Source organism: Phymastichus coffea, unplaced genomic scaffold (assembly GCF_024137745.1).
Source record: "Phymastichus coffea isolate CEN01 unplaced genomic scaffold, Cenicafe_Pcof_1.1 PCOF00063, whole genome shotgun sequence".
Classification (NCBI taxonomy): Eukaryota; Metazoa; Arthropoda; class Insecta; order Hymenoptera; family Eulophidae; genus Phymastichus; species Phymastichus coffea.
Window position 1 is genome coordinate 871,723 of NW_026706874.1, and position 13,496 is coordinate 885,218.

The following is a 13,496-nucleotide window of genomic DNA, read 5'->3' on the forward strand; positions in this document are numbered from 1 at the left end:
TAGTAGATATTTTATTCGATTCTTAAATTCGTATTCACAATAAACTTATAATTACTATTAAAATGTGTATAGGCGAAGAGTAACGAAATCACGCCATGACCTATCGATAACATTCGCCGCGTAGTGTCTATAGGTTTTCTTTAGAAAAAACTATCTGCCGTTCACGCAATTTCGTATTTCAACGTATTCATAAAGCTCGAAATACTGGAAGTATAAATCAAAAAGTGAACGTAAGCTCCGACTGGCATGCGAAACTGCAAAAAGGAAAAATTATCTGCAACGGTATTGTTCGTACAAAGCTTACGAAAGAAAAAAGAACATCAGCTACATTGCGGTATTCACAGTGACGACATCCATTCTGTAACCAGGGTAGTGTAGTCATGGGAGAGTGCGCGACACTGAAGCAGAGTAAGAAAGAAGCTGTAAGCCAGCAAGCGTCAATTATTAATACACGGCGGAGACACACGCTGTGAGCGAGTGCAAGCGAGACTCGATCGTCTTTCGCCGAGAAGCGTCATTACGGTAAGCGCCTTAGCGGCCTCTTTTTCTTCTTTTTTTTTTTGTCATTAACCTGCAGCAGACAGAGTGATTCCACTTGCCTTGGCTGCCATGCAGTTAAAATTTTTAACGGGATGAAAGGCTCGTCGCTTAGGGATAATTGCACTCGTGAATAGTTCATCGGCAAAATATAATCCATGCCACGCGCGAAAAACGAATGAGACGCCGCATCCGTACGCGAGATTTGGAGCGCGTCTAAGAATAAGGAGCGAGAGCCACGAGCTCTGGCAGAACTCCTTGCGGGCAAGTCGTCGTATCCGTTTATTTCCGTCCTGCGCGCGCGCGCCGGTAACAATGATGGCGAGCTTGCGCTCGCGGTCATTGTGCAAGTTTAATGATACCGTGCGCCCGTGCCGCGAGAAAGTGAGCCGCTTAACCGGTTTTTCTTTCAATTTCAAGAAATATCGCTAGAAAGAAAATAATAGCTCTCTCTCTCTCCCTTTCCCTCGTGCGCGCGCGCTTATGATGAATCGCATACGGCTTCAATTTTATTTCTTTTCTCTTTTCTTTTGCCTCGTGATTATGCCTAGGGGACGAGCTAAAGCTGCTTTTTCCTTCTTCTTTCGTTTGTTTTGCGAATGATTTATGCGCTGTTAATGATAACTGGATTTTCAGATGAGGTATAATATATATGTACAGGTGCTTTTGCGTAGTGGGTTATTGAAAAGACGAGGCAGATGTGCGAGTTGAAATTACTTCGAGACAAAATTGGCACTTTGTTTTGTGGTACCGGTAAAATTTCAACTGAATCTTGAAACAATCTTTTTGCAATTTTTTCGTAATATACCTTCACATGCTAAATTTAAAAGAACAAATTTTTTTCGTTTTCTACTTCCCAATAAGTATTCCGATTGGAATATTTATATTTTTATAATATAAATATTCCAAAAACATATAATGAATGGAAATATAATATTTTAGCAGTTAATTGAGTTCGCGCATTCATTGAATCTAGTTCCACAGTGACAATAAAATTCATATTGTAGTTTTCAAAATTAATGTGCTATTAATTATTGAATAATTAATTATAATAATTATTGAATATCAGCGGTATAATATAACTCTATTATTAAGCCTACACATACTACTGAAATGAAATACATCACTAATAATCTGAATACAATGTGAAAACTGCTTCTGTTATTACAGAAAATCGCTAAGTAGTTAATAAGCATTCGAAAAATTAATAAAGTAAACGTGACAAAATGGTGAATATTTAAGGGACATTCAAAAGGGTCGCATAAATTTTTCAGCGTAATTATTATCGGACAATAAATAAAAATACCTGAGAAAATTCTTCTCTCAAAAAAAGCAAAGATTCTGAGGCTCGCACATAAATTTCCGAAAAGGCTTTATGAAATTCCCGAACGAGGTAATTTGTCGGGTTGCCGCGGCGGGTGAGGGCGACAGCCAAAAAGCCAATAAAACTCGCGCGCTTCGTGCGACATCGATTGCACATACACACACACACACACCCCTCGTAATTTTTCTTTCGACTGCCAGATGATAAGCCGTTCCTCTCTCTTCTCCTCTGAGAGATGGATAAGAACGTTTAATAATCATTTTCTTAAAAGTGAATCCGAAGAGTGTCTTGCGAACCAAATCGTTTCGTCACTGCTTGATTCGTTTCGCAGGTATTTCGTCGAAAGGTGGAATTGTTAAAAAACTATTGGTTTTGCGACTGTTTTTTACGAAAGTAACGGTACACTTGAAGATAACGTTCTTGAATTTGATATCCTGTAAAAAAACAAAGGTAGACAGTGATGATATTCATAACCGATATATGCCAAATGTATAATCTTTGAAATGAGAAGAATAATATTGAATCTGATTGAAAATCGATGTAAGTCAAAAGTCAGATGAAACGATTTCGGGCGTTTATCGATAATTACGATAAATTGTAAATGAAGAATGATTGCAATGTAAAATCCATGGTCGACGTCGATTACAATCTGATAAAATAGTAGATAAAGCGATCGGATAAGAGAGCCGCAGCCCTCGCTAAGACACTATTTCAGTTTGATCATGTGACGTACATTCGAGGGTCAGGCCGAATTTATAGGCAATTTCTCTTCTTAATTTTCATATAAGTTCGACGCTGGCACAAAGGAGCGCGCGTGAGCCTCGATATTGAAAGATTCCCCCAGGTTTCTTTATCGCCGGGAATACTTGTCGTCTTATTCGTTAGTCGCATAGTTGCCTGTACCTTGCGGTGGAGAAGTGAAGTTTGTCACTAAAGGGAATTGGAATTTTCTTGATAAAAGATAGTTGTTCGCTGACTCGATATTGGCCCGCTCTCCTTCGTCGACAAGCTCGGGCAGAACAAAATTTTAATCGCGTACTGCGCGTTGTGTTACAGTTAAGCCCCGCGCACACGCCAGACACGTCGAAAAATAATTCACTTTGGCACACGGCGATGAGATCGATCGAGAGTAATAGTTAATAATTAATATCGCGACGGCACTCGTGCGCGTCGCTAAAACTTGCCAAATTAAAAACTTGCTCGGTGGAAAAGGAAAAGAAGAAAGGTAAGGCGAGCTCGGCCACGTGCGCGTACGATAAAGTCGTTCAATTTATAATTCGGGCCGATAGTTGCTTGCGAGAGAGAAACTTTCGATAAACTCGTTTTTGAGCGACGGCTTATCCGTTGTAAACTCTCGTCGTCGCGTCACGAGCGAGTCTTGTCGTCCCTATTTTAGAATCTGCATTTTCGCGTCAGGAAAATCTGCGACCCGTAGTCTCTCATCGATCATTCGAAGAGTTCGCCTTTTGTACACACACACGCGCACGCACACATGCTGCACGTCTGTGAGTACGTGTATTGAGACTCTCCTTTTCTTTCTAAGCGTACAGCGTTCTCCACTTGAATCTTCGAGAAAGAGATTTTCGTCTGATTTTTACGATACTCGTCGCGTTCAATCACATTGCACACTATCAGCTGATTATTGCATTCATTCATCAATTTGCTTTCTAAAACGTTCACGGGTTTCGTTATTACTTTTATTAGAGCATTGGCTATCGCAAAATTGCTAGAACAATCGACATGTCAACATTGTGTAAAAGATTATAATGATACGTTATAACATTTCGAATTAACATTTAGATGTCTATGTATCAAAATAAAGAAAGTAATCAGACTTGTCAGGATGATTAATTATTCTAGTTTATGTATGAAGCCTCGTGCAGACAATGTTTTTGTCTGTTGTTATTTTTATCACTACATATGATGTGCGAATTTTGTTGAAAAATTTAGATTAACTAAAATGTTAATGAACTGCATATTTCATATTTTAACAGTTTTTTCTTACTCAAATTGGTAAAATGTGTAGTATTGGAAGGGGAAAAGAAACAAAAGGAACGACCAAGTTGTAAAACGCGTAAGCGAAGTGATAAAGCAGTAAGAGATAACAACGCAACCTTTAACCATGCCAAACAGACGCAAGGAAAGTAATGAAAAAGCGCGCGAGCTTTACAACATTCAGCCCCTCTTTAATTGCGCTTTAATTCAAACAGCTGTTTGAATTATGCAAAAATATGAGAGAGAGACCCACTTTCTCTCCGAACTCGCAAGCTTTGCGACAGGGAAGAGATATGAACAAGTTAAGGAAGAAAAATTTCTTTGATGGGAGAAGGGAAGAGAAACTGATGAAGACTTGCGCGCGGAGGATCATTTAACGAATTAACAATTATAATCCGCCATTTGAATTCGACGCCTTGAGATTAGCATAAGCGATATTCGCGGAAACTTCAAGGATAAGAAGGGGGAAAAGTATAATTTAGTGTCATTATTCGTATAAGCGACAGAAAGGAAAAAGATAGATTACTTGGAAAGTATTATGAAAAAATATATTAAGAAAATATGTGTCATTTTGGAAGAAGGATGGTCAATCCTAAATGACCGTCCCAGTCTGCATACTTGCACATGTGTATTAAATGCTATTGATTATATCACGCTATATGTATCTACAAGATCGTCAAAGTTTTAGAATACAATGTTTATATTTTAATGATGACGAATGCCTCTCAACTAATAAATATTTCACGTACTCGTCACAATCGCATCGTTACATATTTATCTACAAGTGTACAAAATCATTAGCGAGCGAAGCGACATACCCTAATTAGAAAGTGAGCGATTCTGTAATTATAGTAACAGCTAGTAATTAACTCGATTATTTTTATAGCGCGTTAGTTATTAGCAATTAATTAGTTGTGTTTGATTAATTTACACAAGTGATGTTTGTTAAAATAATTAAATACTTCATACGCCGGTTCTATATTTATTTTGTTTGTAAATGCAGGCGAAAATAAAAATTTGTTTTATTTTTCAAATTCACCACTCCATCTTACCAATATACAGTGAAGTACGCACAAAGTTGTAAAAATGGCCACTGCTTTATCCAAAGTTGATAAAACCTTTTGAATTTGAAATTTTTTCTTTAAAATTGCAATTAATAATCATTAATTTATAGTGTTGATTTTTACTTAGATATTGTATCTAGAACTTAAGAATAAAGAAAGAATTATTCAGAAAACTATTCATAAAGTGAAGAATAAACAAACAATAAACAACACAGCAAATTATATGTAAACATTTTATGTTATCTTTTCATTGAATAAAAAACATTTGTAAAAATTATGTATAATATATAATTAATTCTTTAAAGATTCATATATATTTCGAAAATTTTAAAAGAATATAGTACAAAAACCATAATCATTTTACATTGTACTTGTAAAATTTTTCATTTCACTTGCATTGTTTATTCTAATTAATTATTTATTATAATATAAACCTTTTTCTTAATTTACCTAATTAGATCAACAGCAAATTATTATGGCACTTAATTAAACTTCCCTTGCTCAGTCTTAATAATGTCTTCTCATAAGTTAACATCAAGTTACTATTTGATTGCATTGCTCTTACTTATTCGTCATCAAGTTTTTTCGCCACTAATAACATTCAGTTTTGTTAACATCGTGATTACTTAATGGTTAAGTACTTTATTTGAAGTACATGATTTTTACGCTATCAAGTCAAATTCTCACATGCTGTTATAAAGAAAAAGTAAAATCTTATAATGTAATCCTTGCCTCCTGCACATAATATGACTAGCAAGACAAAACTCTGTTACATATTGTGTTGTGACATTTACGGATACATCTTATCTCTTTCTCTGTTAATTATTATAATTTATTCCATTATTTCTGCTCCAATCTTAATAAATTTACTGATATATACATTTTGATGGCTGGCAAGAAATGCATTTGCATAACAGTTAATGTTGAAACTATTTTTTGTTTGAGTATTTTAAAAATGATAATTTATGTATTTTTAGTAGATATACCTCTTCATTTTTAACAAAGATTTGAATATGGTATGCATCCAAAGCATGAAGACCACAGAGAACAATCCTCTATGATAATTACCATAATTTTTTTATTCTAAAGCTAAATATAATATCTTTCTCTCAAAGCATAGCAGACAATAACTAAAGTGGCCATATTTGCCTGAACTGACCTTACCTGAAAATACGAATAATTTTTTGTAGCGATCGTAATAATTTTGAAAAAATATGTAAAAAAGCAATTTATTTCGTTACAATATTTTTCAAGAAAGATATCGTAAAGTATCGTTGGTTTATCAAAGAAAAAACGTTATATTATTTAATTTGTAGTTCATTGGTTTTATGAAAAACAGATCAGCCAATCAGAACGCTTCGTCGGTCGTCTGAATTCTGAAAATCAATACGGTTATTGACTACGACACAGGCATACAAAGAGTTGAAGAATGTCTAAAAAAACAGTAAAAAACTGTTTATTTCTAGCGAAGTTCAGCTTGTAATCTATATACTTACGTTCAGATTGTGATTAATTAGGCTATTCGTAAGTAAATAATTCAATATACGCGAAGCAAAGAAAAACTAAAAATTTTCGTAATTGCAAAAAACAATATGTTATTGTGTGATATAAAAAATAAAGAAGAAAGTTAAAAAATGACGGTCACGAACATCTAGTTCATCAAATAAGTAGGTAGTACCAACGAAGAGGGCCTAGGGAAGCCGACGCTGCAGTGGCGGGCAGTGTCGTACACAGTGCACTGGTATTTTTTCAGCGACAGTCGATTCTGCGCGACGGGATTTGTTATTTGTTATGTTATGGAGTCGAGAAAGCCAACTCGGATGCGACAAACTGAAAGTCCTTGAATTATCAAGTCTCTTTAGCATAAGACGAGTTCATTAAGTTAAACTTATTCGCAGGTTTGCACACTTTCTTAGCTGGGAACACGAATACAATTTTGAGTCAATTGTCTCAGTGTAACTGTAACCTCAAAATCCTAACGACTGATTCTCTCTCATTTTATTGTAATCAAGTGCAGTGCTGAAGCTTTCGTAAATTTAGTGCGTTTCTGCATTATACAATCTTATAAATATTATATATTGACTCCATGGTGTAGTTTGTGTGTAATTTGATTGATGCTGTTGGTGCATTGGTTGACTATTTTGACCAACAAAAATCATGATACTATGAGGACCAGGGTGTAAACGTTCAGTGGAGATATACAATGGAAGCCAATAGTGAGAATGCAGTTATTATTGAAACTGGCCAAGAGATTCACATGCCAGATGTAAGCAAGTCTAATGAAGCAGAACTCTTGAGTGACAGTCAGAATGAACTACAGGGAGCTGTGGTAAGGAAATTCATTATTCATTATCCTTATCCTTTACTTCTATTTATCAAGAAACAACTGTTTTAAAATTCACAAGATGCTTCATTTACAAATAGATCCAAAGTCAGATTAAAAAATGTTTTTTTTTAATATATTTTAATTAAATATTCTATATATATTTATAGATAATTTATGACAATGAGTCTCAAGAAGGACAAGTAGTCAAACTAATCACAAACATTAAATCTGAAGATAATGTTTCTGACCAAAATCCTGATCTGGATAATGTCATTACACTTCACGCATCTTTGAATGATTCCAAAGATGAAGAAAATGTTGTTGCTATACCAAGTCAGGTAAATTTACAGATTATCCACAATACCAAAATTATTGATCTATGTTATAGTATAAATTAAAAATATATAATATGAGTAAATAAACTTCTAGGAAATTATAAAATCAGAAGCTTTATCCAAATCTAAAGAACCAGAACCAAAATCAGATTCAGATACAGATGATGATGAAACTATTGCTACGTTTCTTACGTCCACTGGCCAACAGCTGGCACTGTATGCAGTAGAGGATTCAGATGATATATTTGCAGTAGCTCTGTATGATGAATCTGGAGAACCACCAACAAATTTCCATTTTCTTATGAAGTAACTTGAATTAAAAATTTAAACTTTTGTAAAATGGTGATTTATCACAAATTTTAACGTTTTACAGATCTGATGTCGAAAGGCTGATTGGAGAAGGTGCTGTGAAAACAGTAAAGAAACCTTCTGCGCAAGCAAATAAGCAATTAAAACCATGTGAGAAAAAAGATGAAGAAATTAAATTTGAAAGAGTAAGTCAAGCACCTGCATCTGTAGATCCAGTTAAAAAAAAAGAAGATATATTGGAGAAAAGTTTAGTAGGTATCAAAACAGAAATCATTGAGGTTTCTAAACCTCAAGAGAAAGTACAAGAAGTCAAGGTGCGAAAAAAAGAGACACCACTTACAAAGATAGTTACAAAAAATCACGACGTTAATAGTAAAAATGTCGCTTCTACAAAACAAGTTGTTAATCAAACATCAAGACCTGTTGTTACTCAAACAAGACACATTGTTACTCAAACAAAGCCGATTGCCACTCAAGCAAAGACTATTACTGGTCAAACAAGACCACTAGTAACTCAACCAAAACAAATTGTAACACAAGCAAGGCATATCGTTACCCAACCGAGACAAATTATAGCCCAACAACCAAGGCAAATTATTGCTCAACAACCAAGGCAAATTGTCACACAAACAAGGCAAATAGTCCCTCAGCCGAGAAAAATAATGGCTCAACCACGACAGGTAGTCACTCAACCAAGGCAATTCATTGCCCAGACAAAGCAGATGGTTATTCCAGCAAGGCAATACGTTAATCAAACAAAACATTATGTTCATCGAACAAAACCACAAACTCAAACAATAAAACCAACCGTTGTCTATCAAGCAGCAAAACCACAAACACAAAGCATTAAATCAGCCGTTACACCACTAAAGAAGCTTAATATCAATCAGAAAGAAAAAATCACTTATGTTCTTCAGAATCAAGATGAATCCTACGTACTAGGTGAGTATTAAATATAAATGTTGCATTAAACTTAAAAATTCAATTTCCCGAATAATTTACAGATCTAGATAGTGATGCAGAAATACTAGAACAATCAACAGTGCAATATATTCTCTGCGACGAAAACCTATCGGACTCTGAGTTAACATTTGATGAATTGCAGGCATCTATACAGAGTTTCAAAACAGGCAAACCACCACCGTCATCACCACTACCAACTACAACAACAACGACAATGACAACGACAACGTCTAAAGTCGAGTTACAAAAGACGAAGAAAGAAACGCCGATAACGAAATTCGCATCAAGCATACGTAGCACACCGAAACCAGCAACAATACTAACTCCCAAAAAACAACTAACGACGCAAGTCTATCGTACGTACAAGAATCCGAAAAAAGCACGAATGACGAACAATCTCCTGCAGGCACATCGCAAGATCAAACAAGAAGTAATAGATCCGGCGTACAGTGATTTTGACGATGGACACATGTCTGACGATAACATGTCCCAAAGTATACCAAATTCGACTCTTGACAGTTCGAGTGGCGTGAAAGCAAAACGCTCTCGAAAGCAACAGTTGACGGTTGTAAATCGTGGTGACTCGGAGATCATAATTCAGCCAGCATCTGTTTATTCCGAGGAAGAAGAGGAGCCTGTAGTGCAAAGACGTCGCGGTCGAAGAAAAAAGAAAGTGACAGCCGATCCCGATTACAATCCACGTCAACCAGCCAAGAAAGGTAGACGATCGACGCGACTTGTCGAAGTAATAGACATTGACATTGATGAATCCGAACGATCCAACGTTATGGAAATAACACTGGACGGTAAAAAAGGTTCAAGTGACAAAGAGAACGACGTGATCAGTGTGGGTGACACGGATGAAGAAGATGACAATGCACCGCGTAAGAAGAAGATACGCAAGCCGATGATGCAGTGTAGTCACTGTATGCGCAATTTCCGTAAACGTCGGGCACTCGAGAGGCACGTGCAAATATGTCCCAAGTCACCGGCTTATTTAGAGAAGCTCGAAGAGAGAAAGAAACTCGGCGTCGACAAGAAGTTTAAGTGTAAGTCGTGCGACGAGTATTTCGATATTGCTGTTGCTCTCGCTAGACACGTTCGAGTTGTACACTCACCAAGAAAACGTGGTAGGCCGGCTAAAAATTGGTCTAGTAGAGGTGACAAATCCGAGACCGATGAGACGGACGAGAGTATGGATGAAAGTTCACCCGAAAGAGAAATTGGACCGAAGAGACGAGGAAGACCGCTACGCAAGAGGAGCGCTTCTAAAGAAAAAGATAAGAGGTGAGCAATTGTCGTTATTTTAACGATGAAAAAATAATACTCAATTTTAATACATGCTAAGTTACAATTATTTTATTTCTTTAGTCCTATACTAGAAGGTGAGCTAAAATCAGAAGCTTCAGCAGAGAGACAACCAACATCGTCGGAACCTCGTAGACGTGGTCGTCCACCAGGAAAGAGAAGCTTTTACGTGGAAAAATCTGTAACTCCAGAATTAGAAGATAAAACCGCAAGTTCTGACGAAAAGAAGGTTGAATTATTGACACCGGAGCCACGAAAACGAGGAAGACCACCTAAACGGAGTATGTATCGGGACGAAGAGTCTGAAGATGTAGAAGAAAAGATAGAAAACAAGACAGAAGAAACTTCTGAGTCTTCGGTACTGCCTAAGAAACGCGGTAGACCGAAGAAGAAAAGTGTATCGAAGGATGAAGAAACAGATAATGCCGATGGCGATGAAAAAATAGAAAGCTCTGTTGACACTCCCTCGACTGAACCGAAAAAACGAGGTCGGCCCCCAAAGAGAACGCTGTCCAAAGACGAGGAGCCAACAGATGATGCAAAATCAACTGAGTCCGAAGACAAAGCCGAGGATGAATCTGCGAAGAAACATAAACTTAGTGAAGAGGAATCGTCAGAGAAGAAAAGCGACGAACCACGAAGACGTGGACGACCACCAAAAGACAAACCTGTCTTTTTCAAGGAAGAGAAAATAATCGAAAACTTGGAGGCTGAAACCGAGACGGAAGAATCGCGAAAAAGTAGCAGATCGTCGTCATCGTCGAAACCAATAGATGTCGACACAGCTAAGAAAATCAAAACTGAAGAGATGGATGAAATGGAAGAAGTCGTGCTCAGCTCCAGTCAGACTGGTAAACTGAAGAAACTCAACTGTTCAGAATGTGGTAAATGGTTCTCCAGTGTTAACGCACTCAATAGCCATCAACTTCAGCACAGGACCAAAAAGTCCGGTACGTTGATTGTAAAATATTTTAGAATATTATACGTTTCGAGTGAAGTTTTTTTTTCTTTCAATTCAAACCCTAAAATGATTAAAATGTAGATTATTTTTTTATCTCATGATTTAGTGTATATTTATCTTTTTTATTTCCTTTGATATTCTTGAATCTTACATAAACTTGCATTTTTCAATGTATGTAAAATAATGGATGTTTCTAAAATACAAAGCTAATTTTAAAATATGATTTTTTTACAAATGTAATTTTATGAGAAAAAAAAAAACAAATATTTTCAATAACATAATAATTATTTATTTTATCGATTTGCATCGATTTGAAAGAATCAAATATATTTTATACACGAAGAAAAATTGTTTTATAATGTGTAAAAAAATACTAGATTACAGCTTATAACTAATATAAGATCATATTTATTACTAAAAAGATAAAACAACGCAATTAAAGGAAATGAGGGTAAAAATTTCTTGAGCATTTTAGTTTTATTGTTTTAATAAAAATCAGACATTGAAAAGTTTATTTAATACGTAACACATTTCTATTTAAATAGAAACAACCGTTGAAATTCGATTACATTTTTGTTTCACAAAGTATATGTTGTCCGAAAATATTATAATCTTTTTAAAAATAAACTTATCGTAATTTTACAAGTGTAGGTTGTAAATTCGATATAAAAAATATAAGATTTACTAATCAACTTTAAATTACAGCCATAATGGTAAGTCGATGCACGGACTGCGCAGCTTTGGTGCCAAGTAATTCGTTTGCAAGGCACATGGCCATGCAACACGGTAAATCGGTGCCATCAACGTCGTCAACAGCAACAAAATCCGACCGACCAACAACATCAACAATAACAACTCAAGTTCAATCAGCTGAAAAAACTGTCAAAATAGCACAGCGAAGCTTGCGATCGTCAACTTAAAAAAGAAAAAAAAACAACAAAGTATTGGCGATGGCTTATCGATGTGTCGGCGTTTAATCTCGTTTTTCTCTCGCGAATAGAGCAGTTGAAATAGTTTTAGATTATAGCATCGCTTTCTCAATTTTTTTAGTTTCATTTTATTAGAAATACATATATATTTTACATATCGTTAATGATCGGTTTTGTTCGCAGTCATTCTAACTTTTATTATTGACGGAATTATGTTACGTGTTATTTCAATTTATGACTTAAATTTGGTAACAACTGTTCTCATGATTCATTGATACGCCGACGTCATTTGCCTATCGGCTGAACTTGTTATTATTAGGAAGTGTTGTAATATTTTGATATTGTTAGTTACATTGACTGCAGGGATCTCTCGTGGAAAAAAAATTATTGATTCAAATATAATATATTTTTACAACGAGTTTATCGAGTATCAATATTCTTTGCGATATATAATACAGTTTGCGAATCAGTTGCATTGCGATATATTCTAAGTGAGTTTTGTATACTCTGATAAGATTCGAATTTATTTTCTTTCTTTGTGTAAAATTGCTTATTTTTATATTTGTAAAGTTAAAGCCTTTCATACTACAATTTAATCGGACATGAGTTGCGTGGTGTAACTGTTATCTTTATAGCTTTGAGAAAACTACCAATGAAAGGTGTCAATTAATAAGTATTGATTTCAAAAAAGAGATTAATTTCATTACTCTAAATTTCAAAAAAATTAAAGTTGTACACACTGTACAATGAACCTTAAAAACAACTGCTTAAAAAATATGTAAATGTAATAAGTTTATTATCTTTGAAAACTTGACGTAGTCAATAATTTTACAAATATGCAAATAAAGTCATTCAGAGATTGAAATTTATTGTACAGTCAATGAAGCTACATATTCTAGGAGACTGTTATACTGCGTTGAGTATATATGTGAGCAGTGTACTTGAATTATAACAAACAGCCTTTATAAAGGCTTTTAGGAGCTATAAAGATAAAATTGCACAAAAAATTTTCTGTCAGTCGATAAGCCATGTTGAGAAAACGGAAAAGAATGATAAACGAATTTCAACAACAGTTGAAAAAGAAAACACTGTAAATACAAACACAAATATCATATTTCAAAACTGATGTTTTAGTATATCAGTAAACTAGACTATTTCAAAGGTAATCTTTTTGGACATAAATACAAAGAAATTATTACGAAATGTGTGGGTGGCAGTACGTATGCATATTCTATGTAATAACTCGCGTAATCATTAGTCAAGAAAAATTTAAACAATAATGAATAACAAATAAAATGGTGTTTTAAGAGACTCACGTTTACACTGTAAATGGTGCTCTTATTTTGATACAGCCTTATGTATATACATAAATTCACGTCAAAACAAACAATCAATAAACAAATTATAAAATCACACACAATTAGACGAAAAAATAAAGTGTAATA

General features: G+C 35.0%; 1 protein-coding gene across 2 annotated transcripts; it reads left to right on the forward strand.

Moving 5' to 3' along the window:
* Positions 1–6,542: 6,542 nt before the first annotated feature.
* On the forward strand, positions 6,543–13,496 carry LOC131667179 (titin-like). 2 transcript variants are annotated; one of them, XM_058940444.1, is made up of 7 exons: positions 6,543–7,249; positions 7,414–7,566; positions 7,676–7,887; positions 7,955–8,832; positions 8,895–10,140; positions 10,225–11,111; positions 11,828–13,496. In XM_058940444.1, exons 1-7 carry the CDS (start codon positions 7,124–7,126, stop codon positions 12,040–12,042), a joined length of 3,717 nt encoding a protein of 1,238 aa, XP_058796427.1. In that variant the 5' UTR covers positions 6,543–7,123; the 3' UTR covers positions 12,043–13,496. The 2 variants fall into 2 exon arrangements, with proteins under 2 accessions (XP_058796427.1, XP_058796426.1); XM_058940443.1 differs by having other exon boundaries at positions 6,544–7,249; positions 7,414–7,584.

Coding starts and splice junctions, on each gene's coding strand:
- LOC131667179 (XM_058940443.1), top strand. CDS start 7,124: ATGGAAGCCAATAGTGAGAATGCAGTTATTATTGAAACTGGCCAAGAG. Junction 7,585..7,675: donor TTGTTGCTATACCAAGTCAG/GTAAATTTACAG, acceptor ATAAACTTCTAG/GAAATTATAAAATCAGAAGC. Junction 11,112..11,827: donor GCACAGGACCAAAAAGTCCG/GTACGTTGATTG, acceptor TTTAAATTACAG/CCATAATGGTAAGTCGATGC.